The sequence below is a fragment of the Podarcis liolepis genome, assembly GCF_965112155.1.
Source record: "Podarcis liolepis genome assembly, chromosome: 12".
Lineage (NCBI taxonomy): Eukaryota > Metazoa > Chordata > Lepidosauria > Squamata > Lacertidae > Podarcis > Podarcis liolepis.
Genome location: NC_139563.1, coordinates 32,414,247 through 32,435,899, shown reverse-complemented (window position 1 = coordinate 32,435,899; position 21,653 = coordinate 32,414,247). Strand labels below are relative to the sequence as shown.

The window sequence follows — 21,653 nt, the reverse complement described above, 5'->3', positions numbered from 1 at the left end:
TTCGATAGGCAGGTTTTACCTGTTCTGATAAATTGCGTGACCGTCCATTGGTAAATGAGCAGAGACTCCACCTGCTTCTTCAATACAGGAGGTTTTTTATAATGTGTTGCTGGGAGGGTCAGGAAACCACCACATTTGAAGGAAAGATCACAAGAATTATGGGGTATGGGTTTTTATGTTTTATTTGGTTTCTGAAACGGTGTCCGTTTCCTGCAGCTCTGGCCTTGGAATGTGAGATCTGGTCCCAGTGGAAATGTCTGCTAGTGCTGCCTGTAAGAGAGGCTGTCAAATACAGTTTAAGCTACATATTCACATACACAAACACATTATTTCTCTGGATTTAAAAGAAAGTCGTTATTCCAAGGAAAAGAAAACGTGTGTGTGTGTGTGTAAATATACATATATGTCAGACTTGATTTTAAAGCAGTGAGGCAAATTCTCCACTGACTGACATGCTGTGCAACTTTATTTATTTTTAGGGGAGCCACCTGCATTGAAGCGAGCTTAGGTTTTGACTCTTGAGTAGAAAAAAGCTTTGATTCAAACTGTTACCTTTTTACTGTTGTCCTGTATACACTGAAACAATGCCTCTTGTTTCTAGCACCCATATCATATTCTTCCCCCACTCCTCCAAGTTCAGTAGCCCTCTCTCTCCTCCAAATAAAACAGATAAAGCTAAGAGACTTTTCCTCCGGTGCCTGCTCCCAAAGAGATGTTCAATATGCGGTCATATATTCCTCAACCTATTTAAGCAACTGCTAAATCATCAGTCTGGGAGACCTAAATACTAACCAAGTTGTTGACTAAGGGGAAGGAAGCTGTGCTTTCACACCACGCCAGTGAGCAGATGTGCCTAGCAGATCAGTCCATAACTGGTGATTTAGAAATAGTTCCTCGTGCTGCAATAGCTCCTCTCTAGATTAGCCACCTTTTCCACTGTGCATGGTAGAGTATATGTGTGCTTGAAAGAAACAATAAGAACCTGCTCATTAAAATAAAATAAAACGGTTGAAAGAGGAGACTTCATTTCATCAGTTGTTTAGGTTTATCCAGGTCCAACTCATCCTTTTCTATCAAATGCACAAACCTCTTATGTAGAAATATGATGATTTTAAAGTCACTTTCTTGTCCTTCTATGGCAATGCATTTAGTCCAGTACACTATTATTAATTAAATTTATGTACTGCCCTTCACCCAAGGATCACAAGGCGGTTTACAATATAAAAACACAAAAGTACATAACATAATACCAAACAAAAAAAATACCCCCCATATTGTTTAATTAGCCAAAGACCTGGGAGAAGAGGAATGTTTTTCCTGGTTCAATCAGGCGCCAGTTCAATCAGATCCATAGGTCATACATCTCTCTTGACAAAACAGTGTCTGTCAGTTGGAAGTCCAGTTGTCAAGATTGCTGTGTGCCTTGCTTGTTTCGTACCATTACAAAGTGGTGCTCTGAATCATTTGTTGCACAGACTGATTCTAAGTTGGTTCACCACCACTAAACCCAGGTTAGAATAGTCTGTTGGAACATGCCAGATGGTGACCTATGTGACCTGCCTGGGGTTTGATGCTTTGGAGGTATGAAGCAGCCGAGCTTGCTAAAACAGCATTAATATGTTAAGAAAATGTACTTAGTTCCATTAAAAACAACTGGATTGATTTCCAAGAAGGTGTGTTAGGCTTGGAACACTTTCAGTCAATGTTTCATCTGTATGCTGCCGTTCCATAGTTCAAACCTTGCTCAAGGCAGCGTACAATATATTTAAAAAATTACATAATGACAAACATAACTAGAGTGGTCATAAACAATAAATGAAGCATCAAAAAGCTGAACAGTTTCCACGTAAATCACAATAGTATCTAAAATAAAGATAAAATAATTAATATCAATAAGAACAATAACCCACCCCAAATCGCTAAACAATACCCCAGCACCATTACAGGAAGCTGAACTGGAAGTAAAGTATCTAGACAGATGAATGGTCTTAATTAAGAAGTATCTCAAGCAAGTGCTAGCATTAGGGCGTGGTCCTACTGCAGGTTTGTTTGTTTGGCACAGCCATCATCCATGTTAATCCTGCAGTTCCATTTGGAATAACAACAGATAACATGAAGTTTACAGGCGTAAGATGTGCAGATTCAGGGCACAGCACTTTGGTCTGGAAATGTTTGGGAAGTGTCAATCAGTTTAACTTCATGACTTAAACTAAGACATACTTGCAATAGACCCATTGAGATCAATGACTTAATTAAGTCCATTGGTTGCAGTGGGCCTGTTCTATGACTAATACTGGATACCACCCAGAACCTTTTGCATGTTTAAATTGCAGGGTTTATTCTTATTATTTAAAAATGTGAAATTGCCTTAAGCAAAAACGTTCTTAGAAATACCATTTTATTTAAATAAATATTTGGGAGTTAAGTTTGTATTAGAAAAGATCCCAATTTCAAATTAATAAGCAGCTATTTGCCCCAAACACTTTACGAAAATCAAATACAAAACTTTACATAAAAATAAAGTCTGTTTAATTTTTCAGAAACTGTTAGTATTTCTTTCTCATATTCCGACTTTTACTTCTGCTATTAGTATTACTACTACTACTTCTCCTCAATATATATTTTGACTTTCAAGCAAGCTGCTTAACTGTTTCAGATATGCAGGAACTTTTAGCAATAGGATAAAGTGTGGGCTTCTAAGAATTTAAGAGAATTGATTTTCAGAATTCACACATCCTTCCTATTGCTAAAATGTAACAGGATCATGTATCAGTTCCATTATTGACTTGTCACGAAATCCAAAGGAAGTTCAGATTTCACCTCTCTGAATTTGATCTGTGGAGGAAATAACACATGAAACATCCTTTACAGGTTGTTATATTTAGCACATGTGATATATGCAGTTCAATACTATTTCTGTTTCAGAGTATAATGGTGTAAGTTGTTCTTTATTATAAAGTAAAAGACAAGAACTTGACAGTCTAATGGTGCTAAATGAAATACATAGGAGACTGGGATTTTAAACGAGTGATTTAAGCCATCTGTAACAAAGACTGCATTTTAAAAGCTGTTAAACTAGAATTTTAAAAGTGATACATTAAAACCCAAAGGAAAAGATGGATTTTCCATCATTTATAAAGTTTGATTCTCTTCATCTGATCATTATGCATTTTTTTAAAAAAATACAGAATGCATTTATCTACTTGCACTTTGACGTGCTTTCAAACTGCTAGGTTGGCAGGAGCTGGGACCGAGCAACAGGAGCTCACCCCATCACGGGGATTCGAACCTTCTGATCAGCAAGTCCCAGGCTCTGTGGTTTCACCCACAGTGTCACCCGCTAGAATTATGCAAATTGTCTGTTCCGGTTGGGGTTGTAGGTGTCTGGGGGCACTTCTGAATCCATTACTGTCACTGGAGGGCTTTAGGAGTGTCCTTTACCAGCTCCAGATAGTATTGCTGCAGTGATTCATGTGTTAGTTACCTCAATACTGCAATGTGCTCTATGTGGGGCTATCCTTAAGGTTGGTGTGGATGTTGCAACTTGTGGAAAATGCAGTGGTTCATCTGCTAACTTGAGTAGTTTACAGCAAATGTATGAAACCACTGCTCAAAGTGCAGCACTGGTTACCAATTTGCTACCAAGACCAAGTTACCTAACATATAAACAACCTGGGACCTGGTTGCCCAGTTCTTATGAGATGTGCTAGAACCTGTGAGTGTCAATCTAGTGACAACCAAGAAAGCCTTTTCTATTGCAGACTAACTTGCAGAATTATCTCCCTAACCAGAAATAAGGCAAGCAACAATTCTGCTGAGTTTTTGGTGCCTCCAAAAATATATATATTTTCACTCATCCCTCTGCTGAGTATAGCTATCAATTCACAGTCCAGTTGCTATTGCTATTACTTTATTTGTTTGCTTTTATTGCACTGGCATATGTTGTTATCTGTTCTAGTTTGTTTGTTTGTTTGTTTTATAAAAGGAAGAACAGTATAAAATGTTAAGTAAAATTACCAGAGCCAACTTTTCATAAACCTGGGTGGAGGGGACATCCTTAAAGTTTTCTGGCAAACATACTGCTGGACAGCTTCCTAAATATAAGAGAACCTCTCCTTTTGTACTCCTTCATATCTCTTTGTGGGGTAACAGTTTGGCTCTGGATAATTTAAATGATGACTTTGCTTTAGACCTCTTTTCTATTGACCCCCAACACAACCAGCATTAAACCCACTAGAGTTGTTAATTGCCTATTCTTCTTCTTTCCTTTCCTTCCACCTGTGGTATGGTGCAGGATGTCAGTAAAGAAACAGAGTGTTTTACCGTTGCTTGGATATATTCACCAAAGGGATATTGTTATATATATTTTTTGCCATCCAGTAGTTATTGCCTTCAACCTATTGATGCTAGTGAAAGTCACCCTAAAAGGGAAAAAAGACTAATTGACATATCTTATTCACAGCTTAAAGCTAATGGAAATAAAAGTGAAGAGAAGAGCTTGGGGAGAAAGGGCTTGTCTCATCTTACACAGACCACTTCTTAATTTTGCCAGAAGGCATCTAAATTTAGAGGAAGGCTCAGATGGTTTAACTTATGCTTTCTTCCAAGCCTTACATGTATGTGCTAGCCAATGTAGATTCCCTTAGATTGACTTAGACTCCCTCAGGCTTACTCACTTCCTCAGACTCACAGGCACTTGCCAATTTACACCTCTTTTTACATATGACCTTTGCAATTTGGGCCTATTATGTTTCAAGCAGTTTTATCTATTTTTCCATTCTCGTTGCCATTCCTCTGCAATCTAAAATAAAAATACAATTACTCAAACACACTTGTACACTTATAGGCAGAAACAAAGATTGCTAATAAGTATGACCTGCAAAGTCCCCACCCCCAGTAGAATAATGCCATACAGTTTCTTTCCTATGAATTTGTCTAGACTTCTATCCTATTTCCATATTCTCAGTGTACCTTTGTTACATTTTATCCCCCACCCTGCAAGAGTACATTTAGCTTTCCTATCTTTAGGCACCCTTTGGTTGCCAGACACTACAAATCAGACTAGATATAGCAGTGTCACAAATTGCAGCCAAGAGTGAAAGGCATTTAACATATTAAGATAATCTTTTCTTATTTTTCCCCTAGGTTCATTGCATTATTCTTAGTTTCCTTGTGCTAGTTCTATTTTCACATGCTAGACTATATTATTCCCTCCCCTTGAACTTGAATTTTACGTGTGACCCTCCACCCCACTGAACTGAGCACATTTGCCTTCATCGGCCTTCATAAACTATTCCTTTCCAACTGCTGCTGGACATATTTAAGGCTGCAATTCACAAACCAGCTAACCCGATGGGCTTGAGTTAAATAGGCGTTAGCGCAAGTGCCCTGTCTATGTACACTTGCTCTGGTTTCACTACACAAAATATGGTTGATTGCCTACTAAATTTTACTAAAACGGTCTTTGAATTTGTGGTACTTTCCCCATAGATTAGATATTTTCCCCAAACTCCACAGAATAAAATATGCAAGATCTAATTTTAGACACAGATGAATGCGGTTTTTTTGAGATGCAATGCACCCCTGGTCCAGCTTCTCCTTCGCTTTCAGTTATGGTTCAGTGTTGAACTGACCAACTAATATTTAAAAGGGATGGGGAATCTGTAGCCCTCTGGGTGTTATTGGACTACAGTTCCCATCTGCCTCAGCCATTATGACTAATGGTCAGGGATGATGGGAGTTAAGAGTCCACCACAGGTTCCCCATCCTGGCTGTATATTATTCTATCACCCCCATCCATAGATAAATTTAATCTCTCTCTCTCTCTCTTTTTATACATTCTGTGCATGCATGTTTAAGCATAAATAATATTTATGAGAAAAAGCTGTTGATATTTTACAGAAAATAAGAACTCATCGGATTTATAGCAGAATGATAGTCCCAAGCATAGTATAGCTTAATACAGTGTTTGGCATTAGCAATACATTGCTATTTTACTAGAGGAAATTCATTGCGAAAAGTGTCATATATAATTTTCCACAAAGGACTGCATGAAGAGTACAAACATTATGAGCCCTTTGACATTGTTTTTGTGAAAGCTTTTGACAGATGGCGTAACAATATTTCCTAACATCAGAGCAACTAGCAATAAATACTTTCCTCCTTATATTAGGTTTATTTTACTAGCCTGCTTCTTTGGCTCTGATGTGCTGTCTAGAAGAAAGGATGTGCTGCTCAAGGTTGAGAAGCTTCTAACTAATTCAAAACCGCCTTCTCCTAATTCCAGACACTTACATTTCGTTTAAATAGCAACATGAAAACAACACAAGCCATCAGTTTGAATTTAGCATAAAATTACATAGAAAAAAAAGGTTTATAAACAATATCTGCAGTAGAATTTGACTTGATTTCCTTTTTTTATTATTTGTGAAATAGTACAACTATAACTATATGAAAAATGAAAAATATGCCATGGCTCCGTTTACTGGTGTCGTATAACGTTTCATGCTGTGGCTAATCCTTGGTGTTTCTTTTTAAAACCCTGAAACAAAAAATCTGAACCATAGCCAAGGAGACAGGAACCTCCCCAAAACTTTCCACACTAGACTTTTCCATGCAGCAGTCCTTGTAGAAAATAATCATTTTTTGATATTCCAGGACTGCAGTAAGCAAAATGTGTATTAAATAAGATGAAGAATAGTCTATTTCAGCTGTGCAAATGAATGTCTGTGCACCAGTTATATCAACGGTAAGCCAACATATCACTTACTGAATGCAGCTGTGGCACAAAGGAACTTCAGCCACCCTCTTAGATATTATAAGCATGCCATTATCAGTCCTGTGACTATTTTATTGATGTCCTACATGGCCGTTTTCTTTTGTTTTTGATTCAAAGGTAAAAGTTTGGTTCCAGAACAGGCGGATGAAATGGAAGCGGGTAAAAGGAGGGCAGCAGGGAGCCGCTGCCCGAGAGAAGGAACTGGTGAACGTCAAAAAGGGCACACTCCTTCCCTCGGAGCTTTCTGGCATTGGTGCAGCCAGCCTCCAGCACACAGGGGACTCACTAGCAAACGACGACAGCCATGACAGCGACCACAGCTCTGAGCATGCGCACTTATGATAAGACACGAAGGAGTTGCAGCTCTGTTCTCAGGAAAGACACGCTAACGCAGAAAGCCTTACACGGACGTAATTGACGGATGCAAGCGACTCTCTCGCAATTAACAGAACCTTGAACTTACGGTGTCTGCTACTCTTGAATTTTTTTTTTTTTTACATGAATTCAGTAAGTGCCACACCTTAAAGTTGCCTTGTGAACAGAAGCAGAAAGACAAGCTTGCTTTTGAACATTCCAAATTGGACTGTCATTCTAATGACAATGGGCAGGTATTTTTTGCTTTAGCTTGCACTGAAAAAAAATGCCATTGCTCTCAACAAAATAAATATTCTAATAAATAAATAACACAGTGCCAACAGAAACATGGTCTAGTGGGTAAGAAATGTATTTTAACTCTGTATATATCTACTTTACGGCATTTTTACTTTTCACTCATTTTTAGCAACGCATTCATATTAGCTGACGGCAATAGTCACTCATGAGAATTAAATGGCTTCTTTTTGTCTCTATTTTGTTTTGTGTCCCAGAGATAGCTACATGCAGACCACTGTGTTCAGAAAAGAGTCTGCTATGGAATGTCCTTATACCACAGACAAAACAAATCTTATGTTGCATTTACTATCAACTGCTGCTAATAGGAAATTATTAAACCTTGCTCTTCAAATTTTCTTATCTTATACCAGCAAAAGTTTTGTGTTTTGTTTTTTTTAAAAATAGGATCATGCCTGTCCGGAAAAAGAACCATTGATTCATATTTTTTATAGAATTCATTACCACAAATGTTTTACATGCATTGACATCTTGGCTCATTTCAGCTGCTGGCCACAGTTCATCTACTCCTGATCAGCACCTGATAAAGTCAGTAGAACTGTGGATAGTAGCTTGTGCTATAAATTGGAATGTTTTTTTCATTTACAGTAATGTAATAATATTCAGGTATTATAAAGACAGAGTTAATGGTCACAATTTATTAGATAGCTCTGTGTAGAAAATGCAAAGGTCAAGGCATTCCCTCCCCCTCCCAGGCTTTTGTGTACATACAGTGGAATAATACAATCAAATTTTACACAAAACAGTGATTGTACTTGTAAAGGAAATGTTTAATAAATGATCCTTTTGGAAATAATTCTTGCTCTCCTTTGGAGTTTTCATAGGTAACTCAAAATGTCAGAACTGTAAAATGCTCTAAAAATGTACCCTATGTTTGCTTTAGATAGTGCAAACCAGGTTTTCCATATTGGATGAGGCTTCTACCTTGATACATTGGGGAAATCCTTTCCTGTAGCAGGAAAAAGCAACCCTTAGCTACAGAAGTCTCCAGCCAAGAACAACAAGAAACATGCTAAACCGTTTTCCCAGATCTAAGGCAAATATTGAATGGATATTTTTTGTGGCAACTTGTGGAAAAGAAGAAGAAATTATGGCTAGTGTTCAAAAATGTGATGTAGGCCAAGCAAACATATATTGCAATTTAAAATATTTAAGATACGTAAGTACCTAAGGCATATAAGAAAAGGTGATGATATTAACAGGGAAATACATTATGCAAAATAACATGCTAAAAATAAAAGCAATTTATCACAATACTCCTCACTCTTTTGCCAATTGTCATGCTTTTGCTGCCACTGAACAGTCATTGTCCCCACACCCAAATAAAGACTCAACATACAGGGTGAACATTGTTAATAAAACTTGACTGCTACTGAAATAAACTCCTTACAGTGACAATAGTCTAGCAACCCTACCATGCTTCCAAGCTTGAAATTGGCCACTGTCTGGTCCCTGCTCATCAAAGCTAACTGCTTCAAGGAGGCAACAGGGATCATCATCAACAACAACAACCACAAGCCATCCTGCCTTTGAAATCCTCCATTCATCACAATGGTACCTTGGGTGATCACCAATATCTTTCTTTTATTCTCCGCCCTATCTATCTAACCAATGGTGATATTGTCTGAGGCTCTCCACTGCACCTGTATTCTGTCAAGTCAGAAACTTTTCTATGCTGCATGAGTTGCAGCATAACCTCTTTGACAATCAAAAGCACCAATCCAGAAAGAATTTCTAATACCCCAAAGACATTTTCCTGTACTCAGGATGAAAACTTTGTTGCAGAAACTATACTGGACTTGCGGTAAAGAAACGAGCCTGTTTTATATGGGCTCAAAAGTCATTTTCTGGGTGAAGTCCTTCATTCTTTTTCTCTAGGTGTACACACACACACACACACACACACACACACACACACAGTGGTACCTCGGGTTAAGTACTTAATTCGTTCCGGAGGTCCATTCTTAACCTGAAACTGTACTTAACCTGAAGCACCACTTTAGCTAATGGGGCCTCCTGCTGCTGCCATGCCGCTGGAGCACGATTTCTGTTCTCATCCTGAAGCAAAGTTCTTAACCTGAGGTACTATTTCTGGGTTAGCGGAGCCTGTAACCTGAAGCGTATGTAACCTGAAGCATATGTAACCCGAGGTACCACTGTACACTGTGTATATATATATATATATAGCAAGGGGAAAGAGCTGGTCCATATCAGGGCCATGGCATGGTGAGGAGGTGGGCTTTAAAAATTTGCCCTTGACATGATACCTGGTCCCCTGGTCCCCTCGGCACCAGTTGAAGATGCCATCCTGATGCAAATAGCAGTTGAAGCATGCAGGACAGGGGAGGGTCCAGACTAGAACCACAACAGCGGCAACCCATCTCACCACATCAGGGTCCACCCCCCCCCAATTCTCGTGAACTGTCACTTTTTAAAATCAAACACCCCACAATCGCACAGTGCTGTGTGAATAGCACCACATCTGTTTTTGCCAAAAAACTATCAGGTTTCTAATTTTGGTTTGGAGCAGATCAGGTCCTTACCACAGAACCTGATGTTCTCCACATTGGCAATTTAAGGGAGAGATAGATCTCATGTTGGGTGTGCAAGTGGGAGCCAGCAGCCACATATATTCCATTATAAAGCGGTCTGCACCCAGTTGTACTGGGATCCGGTGAAGTGGGCATGCCTGAAACTCCAGATATCTCAAAGCAGGATTTCACCGCATCACTAAGTTGAAATGAAACCAGCATGGTTCTTCAAATCTTGAACTCATGCAGTGTTTCTTGGGAAGGCGGATGACACAAGCTAAGAACCAAGCATTAGTCCCAGCATTCATGTTGAATTTCCTGGCTTTCGTCCGGCAATCTCTCTTGGGTCAATACATATTTTGGTCTGCGCAAACAATGCACATATACAATTTAGGATCACCATGCAATATTGGCAGTAAAGCTTAACCACTTCTCTGCTGTAACTGAATGTATTACTTAAGGAAATATACTGGATGGATTCTGTACATAATTGGTAAATGTACTAAGTTTATTTTATACACACACCCCGACGAACATTTCAAGGCATTGCTGAGCATAGAGGTACAATGAAGTCCCTAATGCAGCTACTAATTTCAGAAGCCCTAACAGGGCTATTTCCAATGGAGAGAGAGAACGGAGGCAGGGGAAGTGTGAGCCAAGACACAGTCACTACACAAAGGCACAAGCCTTCCATCTGGACGACCTTTCCCCTTTGTTGTTCCTTCAATCCTCTTGCACCTCCCAAGGGAACCACTAAGTTTATAGGCAGGCAAATTCCACGTGCTCCATGGAAATCTCTGGGAGAACCACAAAAAGAAATCTATCCCCTTGAGTGAGAAGTCTCCTTATTTACAGGAAGTTTTCCATCTGGAGACAGAATTACTGTCAAATAAGTATTTACAAAACTGCTTTGCTCTCAATCCCTCCCTCTCCCCCCCTCCCCACCCCAACCCCTTCTAATACAGCTATCAAAGCCTGGAACATTTACAAGTGTTTCTAATCTGCTTTGCTGGCTGATTTACAGAGATGTGAGATAGACATACTTTATGTAAATAAAACTAATAAACATGAAAGCTTGTTTAAAATGACTGAATACAAGATAACGGCGCATTTGGAATACGGCGTCGTGTCTAAGGTTAAGAACGAGGCTTGGCCTGCAGCATGTGGCATGGAGGAAGACTGCAGTAGAAGGTGCGGAATGGTGAAATTTGGATGAGCCAGGTTGTGTGAGAGTTGCACCCCAGGCCTTTCCTTAATGGTCCCCTGAGTGCAATGGCGGACAGCAGGTTTCACTCTTTAGTGGATCCTATCCACTGTATTGCCCTTTCTAATATTTTCCAGAACTGTAATTAGATTTTACTGGTCATGGAAATGAGAGACCCCGACTAGGAATAGATGTTACTCCAAATGATATGTTGATCTGCTAATATAGGACTTTTTTTTTTTTTAGGAATTCTAGTGTCGGTTCTTTGATTGTCACTTTCATTTGCATTAGAGTTAAGCCACTCTCAGCACAGTTCATGCACAAATGGAGCAACACCACAGAGCAGGCTGAACAAACAGCATAGGGGGCTGTGATCTCTCCAATCAAGACAGCATGCTTTCCCTTCTCCAGCTATAGGAATTACTGAATTTGTTGCAGTTCAAGCTGGCCCTACACCAGGCAGAGGATGTGCAGGGTGGGGGACAGTCCCCCTTGCACTCCTCTTGAGCCTCCTCAAGAGCACAGAGTTGTGTGTGCCAGTTCAGTTGGCTTTTCTATGTGGAATGGAAGAGAGGGTGCCATTGTCCAAGCAACACATCTTAGGCAAGCTCTGTTCTCATGCCCATTCTAATTACTTACTTCTTACGTACTTACTTACTTACTTACTGATTACGTTTGTCCCAGTCACTGCTGCAGAGTGTTCAGGCAGAGGTGAAGCTAACTGTGTGAAGCATCACTCTAGTTGTTCAGCAAGTTTGTTACCCAGTAAATTTTCCATTGTGTCAAACTGTTTTGTAACCATTTGGTATAAAGACTCTGTAACAATGACGTAGGCACTTCATGTGTTGTGCCTTCTGCATGTTTCCCCACTAATGCAGATTTGTGGAATCGGTGGTTGAGGGGGCGCACAGAAAATGCACAGAAATCCAATACGCAAACAATATACTAAAGCCACACCATCAAGCAACCTTTAGTTTTTGGACTGGTGGACACCAGAATCTACTTCCCTTGTGCTCTCCTAGTCTCAGCACAACTGAAATTTGGAAGAGAATGTTATTTTGGGGGGAAGGAAAGCAAACTCCTTCCAACTGCTCCTTTTCTGGCCCATGGATGAGGTGAGTTTGGCCTCCTCCTTGCAATGGTATTCTTCCTGGGAAGCAGGAATGGTTCATGGTTCCCTGACCAATAGTTCTTGCCCTTAGTCTCAGAGCAACTACGGTTTGAGACGGGTGTTCTTTTAGCAATACAACAGTCACTATATTTCCCTGTTTAGAGAAGGACCAAAACTCAGTGCTAGAGGATCTGCTTTGAATGCAGAAGATTCCAGATTCAATTCACAGCATCTCCATATAGGAGGTGCCTGTTGTGAAACTCTGGAGACCCACTGCTAGCTGGTACAGTGGTACCTCGGGTTACACACGCTTCAGGTTACATTCACGTCAGGTCACAGACTCCACTAACCCAGGAATAGTACCTCGGGTTAAGAACTTTGCTTCAGAATGAGAACAGAAATTGTGCTCCAGTGGTGCAGTGGCAGCAGGAGGCCCCGTTAGCTAAAGTGGTGCTTCAGGTTAAGTACAGTTTCAGGTTAAGAACGGACCTCCAGAACGAATTAAGTTCTTAACCCGAGGTACCACTGTACTGCAATTGATAGACAAATGATCTGACTTCCTCTGCTCCAATATAGAGGGAGGGGAATCCTTAAATATCCTACCAGAAATATTGTAATGGACTCCTTTGGAGGGCTGGTGTATAATATATATGAAATTATTTGAACAGAATTTGGAATTTTTATCATTATTAAGTGCACTAGTAAGTTTTACCTGCCATCTGGAGGCCGGTACTCAACATTTCATTTTTGACCAGTACTAACATGGACCAGCCGAGAAATAATTTGTTATAAACATTGTTTCCTTCAATATCTACAAACATGTAACCTTCACTGGGCATTTTACCACAACTGTATTACTATAGAAAACATTTTTCTATAGTAATACAGCATCGCCTATTTGTGTTTACTTATAGATTTTTCTTTTTTAAAAAAATAATCTTCCAAACGTTTATGACTTTATTTGCATGTGCAGCTGACAAAACAGTTGAAATATGTGGTTGCCAAAATACATTTTATCTTTCAAATTACCTTCATAAAAACTTTCACAGGAGTATATACATTCCAGTGAGGAAAGGAGCCAAACCTAAATATGACCCAACAGGAACAGAATACGATATTTCTGTGATTCTTATGAATGCTTACACATAAGCAATTTAGAGAGGAAATGTTTGCATGACCTTTTAATTCATAAAGCATTCCAGCTGGAAGTCAAAACATTACACTACTCCTATTGCTCTGTGCTAAAATAGTTGCCTAAGTATTTGGTTGTACCATGCACACAAGACCCCCAGAAGCAATTTCTGCAATAATTTTGCCATTCAGAAAATTGACTTCCATGTGCTTGGAATCTAGTACAAATGGGACATACAAATTTATGCTGATTTGCTCTGATCTGGCAATTCCTTTGGAGAACAGCAGCAACAATACAGACATACAGGCTGTGCACACATGGCATTTTAATGTGCTTTCAATGCATTCTCTGTGCTGGTCAAAAATGCATTGACCACAATGCATTCTTCAAATCGTGAAAAGATCTCAATTTTTTTTAAAAAAGTGTTAATGTGCTTCTTCAATTTGCCATTTTAATGCAGAAATAAAATTTAAAGCTGCGAAAATTTGCATGGCCCTCTTGTGTGAATTTTTGCAAGTGCTTTTGAAAAGCACCTTTCCAGGGATGGGGTGAGGAGTTTTACACCTGCTAGTGACATTCATGGTGACATTGCTGCTGAGTATAGACTGCAGGCACACCCCACCACTTTGCTCCCCAACCCTGCAGAGTCTGGCATCCACTTTTCTTTCAGGTAGCCTCAGGGGACAGTTGTGTGTTTCATGTCTGAACTTTTACTTCTATGCATATTTATTCAGAAATAAGTTCATTCAGTTCAGAGTTCAGTGGGATCTACAAAGGAATTGCAGCTCTGAATATATTTCCCTGGAAATAAGTTCTAGTGATTTCAAATGGTCATACTTCCAAGTAAGGATGTTACCCGCGCAATTAAAACCATTGCTCTAAGCAAACACTGTTCTACATTTTACTCAAATGTAAGACACACTGTGTTCAATGAAACCAGTGCTCTAATTAAGAGGCGGCAGAGGGGGCCTGTCTCCTAAACTTTGGCTAAGAATCCTTAGGCCATTGGTCAGCAAACTTTCAGCAGAGGGCCGGTCCACTGTCCCTCAGACCTTGTGGGGGGCCAGACTATATTTTGAAAAAAATAATGAATGAATTCCTATGCCCCACAAATAACCCAGAGATGCATTTTAAATTAAAAGCGCACATTCTACTCATGCAAAAACACGCTGATTCCTGGACCGCCCACGGACCAGATTTAGAAGGCGATTGGGCTGGATCTTGCCCCCAGGCCTTAATTTGCCTACCCATGCCTTAGGCAATAGCCTGTTTTTCAAAGACTAAAGTGTGTGTGCAATTTGTATTGTGCCATTCCATAATTTGAGCACTGAAAGGAGTGTACTCTCAGTTTAGCTTTAGGCAGTCACCTGGCTGGCATAGAATCATCACAAGGGAGATAGTTACCGTAATGCCTAAAAGAACATTAGTCAACAAACCTGCTATCTTATTATTTCCATTGTATTGCATTAGGTAAGAAAGAGTAAATCATTTCACATTAGGATAATATTAGGTTAGGTTTTAACATATGTTCCCATATAGTTAGGAAGCGGGGGGGGGGGGGAGTCAAACTCTCTTTCCACCCTGATGTCTGTCTTGAATTTCTCTCAGTTTTTGCAGACAGTTTGGCTGGTTTCCAACATACAGCGTTGGCTGTCTGGTATGAAAAATGCCATCTGTAGTATATGGAAGTCCTGTTATTAAACAAAAAAGTGGGCTGCTAATTATTCTCTGGGCAGGTGCTGTTAAAGTGAAGTCATGTGTCAGGCATGGTATAACCTTGGAATTGCCTAAAATTGCCATATTCAGTTGGGAAAGTACAGCAGAACATAAAATGGAATTAAAGAGAGGGTAGAATGGGGAGCTTTTTAAAAGGGCTGCAATGACCTGCTGCTGCACAGAATGGAGAGGAGTAGTATGCATTTAAAAAATGTTAATAAACTTTGAGGATGTGGGTTGGCTCGTAAGTGTAAGCTTCTCAACACGGAAGGAAGCTTTTCTGGTTCATTTTTACATCCTTGATTTCGGTTCCTTTAACTTCCAGCTGGAGCTTTCCAAGGAATCTCAAAAACCTTAAAATAAAATTCCTGCATCCCAGAGCCCTGCCCCTCCAGGTGGAAGGTGAGCCTAGAATAGTTGTTCTTGAATGGTGATGAGAAGCATGGAGAAAGCATGGCACAAGTTCCTTGCCATAGTCTAAAACCCACCTTTCTGTTGTCTAAAACTGCCATTAATAAAAAATAAATAAATCCAAAATATCACATACATCAAAGGCAATAATAAATAAGAATTAACTGCTAAAAACTTTCAAATAGCCTTCAGGTTCTGCTTGCAAGTTTCTGAAGTTGGCCACTGTGAGAATAAGAGGCTGGACTAGATAGGCCACATCACAAACTGCTTTTGACAATCTCCTCCACTTATTGACAATGGCTTATTAACTGTAATTCTGTGCTGCTATTCAGCTCCTTTTGTTTGATGCACTCAAGAAAATTTTGACTATTATCTTTGGACAGGGGACGCAGGTGGCGCTGTGGGTTAAACCACAGAGCCTAGGACTTGCCGATCAGAAGGTCGGCGGTTCAAATCCCTGTGACGGGGCTCCCATTGCTCGGTCCCTGCTTCTGCCAACCTAGCAGTTCGAAAGCACGTCAAAGTGCAAGTAGATAAATAGGTACCTCTCCGGCGGGAAGGTAAACGGCGTTTCCGTGCGCTGCTCTGGTTCGCCAGAAGCGGCTTAGTCATGCTGGCCACATGACCCGGAAGCTGTCTGCGGACAAACGTTGGCTCCCTCGGCCAATAAAGCGAGATGAGCGCTGCAACCCCAGAGTCGGTCACCACTGGACCTAATGGTCAGGGGTCCCTTTACCTTTACCTTTGGACAAGATGTGGGTTTAATATGGCTGGTTTTATTAATGTTGTGATTTTTGTATTGCATTCTGTTTTATTATTATTGGATAATGCAATTTCATTCATTTTTGTACAAGCAGCCATAAGTGGGTCTTACTCCTAAACGTGGCCTATAAACATTTAAAATAATAAATAACAAAATACTAAACCCACCTCATGAAGGTGCTGTTATGCTAAAAGGCCCAAGCAAGCAAGCTGAAGGAAGGGCAGGGTTAACATATATTAACTAAAACAAATAAGCCTACTCGACAGGAGTGTTGTGGGAAGAAACCTGGAAGAAAGGCGGAACATAAGTCTAACAAAGAAATACATTTGAACCAGAGTTTAGCAGGCTGGAACTCATTTACTGTTCATTGTACTTTTATTCCACCGTTCCTTTGAGATGCACAGTGGCAAACATGGTTCCCTCTATCCCGAGTTTTATTCTCAAAACAATCAGTCATGTGAGGTAAGTAGGCTGGAAGTCAGTGGGTTTCACAAGCTGTCCCAGTCAGGCTAACCACTAACTTATTTTGAATCTCAGTGCTCAGCTGTGGAACACAGAAAGGGCAGGATACTAACCTCTGAACATGTGCAGGGTGCATATGTTTTCCACACACTTATTGTATTATCTTTTCGCAAATTTAACTCAGCCTACTGTGTACAGTATAAGGCACAGTTCAGGGTTCTGGTTTGTTTTGTTGCCTAGCCCTACCTTCCCACATCTGGTTAATTTCAAATTGCTACCATCCCTCAGTGAATTTTTATTTTTTATTTTTATGCGATGCCGGATGGGCCCTGGTGTTCTTAATATACTCAGCATCTGAATGTTTCAGTGACTTGTGATAATGAGATGTACACTAAAGGACTGGGCATGCAGCACAACTGAGATTGTTTCCTTTTTGGCAATGCCAGATTCCTGTTCAAAGTTACTATGGAATTTTTTTCAAAGATGAGCAAAACATGAATAAAAAAGGCCAACATGTGTGGTGAGACAACCTGGCTAAAGCGGGAGCCAAGATCTCACTAAAATTAAATGCAGACGGCATGAGGATAAACTTAGCAAATTACCTCAATGGTATTGAATCAAACAAACCAAGAATAGTCTAGAGAAATGCTGGGAGCAGGATTTACATATATCTGTGGAATGAGTCCTGCAAACTCACTTTTCTGAGGCCACCCACAAGGGCACAACTATTAGTAATTCTACTTATGTGCACTTTTTAGTGCAACTAAGGATGCATCAGATTATTTTCTCCTAGTTGTATAACAATTAAAATGTGGGCAACCCCCTTGCCCCAGCATCCGTCATCAGATGACTCCTTTCCACGTTACGACTTACAGGCATATACCATCAATAAATGTCACTTGAAGTGGATTGCTGAGTACAAGTGAAGTCTCTACTCAGCTATACAGCCCACTGGGTTACCTCAGGCAGTCTAGTCTACCTCGCAGGGTTGTTGTGAGCATAAAGAGAGGCAAACCATATAGGCTGCCATGAGGTCTTTGAAAGAATGGCTAAATGAGAAAAAATATATGTTGTTCACAGCATATACTATTTGCTAAACAAAACACAAAAAGGGGGGGGGGGAGGAAACCAAAACCAAGTTCTGTGCTGTATTAACTGTGCTGCAGGACTTAGGGAAAAAATGAATTCTGTCAACTAAATGAATTATGTAAATCACTTGGCTTTATTTAAATTTACTGATTTTGCATAATCTTTTCTGCTACTGCAGCTTTGGAAAATAGCCAGGAGGACTGAAATGATGCCTCCAGGAAATCTGTCTTCTGTCTGTTTTTTTCATAGCTACAAGAACTAGAAACTTGGCTTTTTAAAAAAGAGAAAGTGGCTGTTCTGAGGCAGAGATTTCACATGAACCTGCAAAAATGTGTTTCCTAAGTATGTGTTCCCCAATAAACACAAACTGGTAGTATCCACTTGCGTAATCCTTCCCATGTCCACAGATTCTCCCCTGTAAGCACCTTTTATTAGCATTATGGATCACAAAAAGAGGCTCAAAAAGGATGCAGGCTGCATACAATTTGTTTCTGTTAAAGATGCAAATTTATAAAAATAATTTAAGAAATTTCAACAGCAATACAGCTTACCGTAGTGAAGACCGTGACCAGGTGACCTGTGTGCCTCTGCAGGTGCTAACTGTTGATGGACAATTTCAAGGCCCTTGTTTGCTCTCCCTTCTTGTGGTTCTTTAAGTTGCACTTGGACCAGACCTTCAAACAAGAGGATGTCTTCAAATATAGGACTTTCCTCTGCAAAGTGGGACCCATGGCCACCCTAGCAAGTTGCTTTTCTGCAAGAAGTTTATTTTTTTTTATTTTTTTATTAAAGATTTTCTTGATTTACAAAAGTGTGTATAATGTCTCTCTCTCATATATTCCCCCCCCCCATGTAACATTTTTACAAATCGGCTTCATTTGTTGAGACATTAGGAAGAAAAGGGGGAAAGAGGTGGAGGGGGGAAAGATGGGCGGGGGTGGGGTCGGGTGGCGATGTTTCTATTTTACTTACTATATGTAGGGTTTGGTGTCAGCGTTGCTTGTGCAGGTTCTTTGCTGTTCACTCATGTTCCTTTGGTGGTGAGAGAGGTTGGGGTTGGCCTAGGGTATGGTTATTCATTTGTGGTTGGCTGTGGTCGTCTTTGCTTTCATGTATGAGTGGGGTGGGTGGGTGTTTTGGATCAGGTTAGCCATATTGATTTGTATGCTGTTGGTGGATTTTTGTCGTTGTCTTGTTGGGCTGTGTATGTGATACCGGGGTGAAGCAGTTTACATGGGAAGGATCAGTCAAATTGGGATCAGACTGGATTGGGAAAAACTTCAAAGAGAGGATTAGCCTCTGGGCTCATGAACACCCTGAGGGAGACACATTCTGAGGAGTCAATCATGTTCCTTGTAAAGTGTAGATGGATACAGAATGTTGGTTTTGGTGTCTTCGGGTGTCTTCCCGTGTAAGAGTTGGGGTGTCTAGGCGACGTTTCGTTGTGTACAGAATGTTGTGTCCATTATCAGATTAACATTTGTACAGAGTGATTGTGAAAGTGCAGCATACACCCACTTCCAAGTGTGGCTGGTTTATCAAGTATTCCCAGGGGAGAAAACCTTAGATGTGGATGCTACCGCTGCCTCCTGACTGAGATTCAGGGTAGCATTTTGTATCCACCGGGCCATGGACTTGTGCCAACCTGATTTATTTCTGTCTACCCTTAGCAAAGGAGTTGGCTTAGCTTCTTCCGCTGGTAGGAACTGTCTAATCTTTGCTTCCTCTGAGAGCAATGGGAACCCTCCAGATGCAAGACTCCTAGGGCCTCTTCAGACATTATCTTTTCCATGTGTACACCTAAGTAAGTGCAGTGTGAGCCCAGAATTGGCTGCAACTTTTTGTTGTGTGGCAGAGTTTATGGACATGTACTGTGTGAAACTATTGCTCACCAAACACTTGGCTAGGTGGGAGGGCCTCTGCAAATAAATGTGCAAAAGCATAGCTATTCATATTTCCAGACTTCCTCCCTGCAATCCCTTGAAGTATGTGAATTTGCTGCTTGTGATACATGCATGAAAAGAACAGGCTCTACGCCTGACCAACACCCATAAAACAGAGCAGACTCTAAAGTAAGTATTTTACAATTTATACACTGCTTCTCGAGATAAATATATTCAAGGCAGCGCACAGCATAAATTTCATCAAAACAAAACCACCTCACTACTCCTGGAATCTTGGATCTAATTGACATGTTTTTAGGGGGCTGCTTCTTTAATTTACAGGACCCTCTCATTGCCACTTTGTGCTCCTTTGCTGGAAAGGGTGAAAGAGAAATTGAGGAAATAAGTCAAAGAAGCATAGAATGATAGAATTTTACAGTTAGAAGGGACTAGGGTCATCTAGTCCAACCCCCTGCAATGCAAGAATCTCAACTAAGCATCCACAAATGATGACCACCCAACCCCTGATTTAAAACCTCTAATGTCTACCAATGTCTACCAACAATGCAGGATTGCGCGCCCTCATTGTTCAGGGGGTGGAGGTTTCCCCAGCATCATACCGTATTTTTCGCTCTATAAGACACACTTTTCCCCTCCTAAAAAGTAAGGGGAAATGTATGTGCATCTTATGGAACAAATGCAGGCTGTGCAGCTATTGCTGAAGCCAGAAGAGCAAGAGGGATCAGTGCGCACCGATCCCTCTTGCTCTTCTGGCTTCAGGGATAGCCACGCAAAGCCTCTTGAGTGCAGCCAGAGCGCTCCTGCCTCTTTGCTTAAGAGGCTTTGCATTGCTTTCTTGTTTCTTGTTTTCCTCCTCTAAAAACTAGGTGCGTCTTATGGTCGGGTGCGTCTTATAGAGTGAATATATGGTAACTTCTGGTAGATGTAATGTCTAGTGTCCACCACCATCCAAGGAAGTCTGTTGCACTGTCAAACAGCTCCTACTTGTCAGAAAGCTATTCCTGATGTTTAGTCGGAATCTCATTTCTTGTAAATTGAAACCATTGTTTGGGTCCTACCCTCCAGAGCAGGAGAAAATGAGCCCAGGACACCCCTATGGCATCCCACTTGTCACTTTTTCCCAGGATTATGAGGAAGCATTAGTGAGTGCTCTTTGGATTCAGTTAATCAACCAGCTACAAAGCTACCTAACAGTTACCTCATCCCCTTGGCATTTTACCACTTTCTCCACAATAATATCATGGGGGACTTTGTCAAAAGCCTTGCTGAAATAAAGATACACTACTTCCACAGCATTCCCCTGATTCACCAAGCTTCATACGCTATCAAAAAAAGACATGAAAGTCATCTGGCATAACTTGTTTTTGAGAAACCCATGCTGGGTATTAGTAATCACAGCATCCTTTTCTAAGTCCTCACTGACCAACTTTTTAATTATCTGTTCTGCGACCTTTCTTGGTATCGATATCAAGCTGACTGTTCAGTAATTACCTGGGACTTTTCTTCCCCTACCTTTTTGAAGATTGGGACAACATTTGCCTGCCTCCAGTATGCAGCGACCTCACCTGTTTTCCAAAAAGTCTCAAAGATTATAGACAGATGGGATTACATCTGCAAGCTCCTTTAGTACCCTTGGATGCAGCTCATCAGGCCCTGGAGCTAGGTTTTCCATTACCACGTCTTTTCCTATCTTGGGCTGCAGGGAGTGAGCTCCTTCCAATGTTTATTCTGTTATTACCAGGTTGGGCACTGCTATGCTTTTGGGTGAAGACACAGGAAAAGTAGGTGTTGAGCAGTAAACTAATCAAAATGACGAGACTATTTTCTTTGCAATTCTCAGCTGCAGCATCTTCTGTGTACCTTGAAGTTGCTGCACTTGAGGT

General features: G+C 40.5%; 1 protein-coding gene across 1 annotated transcript in view; it reads left to right on the top strand.

Annotated features, from left to right (window-relative positions):
* MEOX2 (mesenchyme homeobox 2) overlaps positions 1-8,243 on the top strand; it is a 63,366-nt gene extending 55,123 nt beyond the window's left edge. The window contains exon 3 of the mRNA XM_083468520.1: positions 6,896-8,243. Coding sequence (XP_083324646.1) covers positions 6,896-7,120 — 225 coding nt within the window. The 3' untranslated portion in view covers positions 7,121-8,243. The remainder of the gene's footprint in view (positions 1-6,895) is intronic.
* Positions 8,244-21,653: the final 13,410 nt, after the last annotated feature.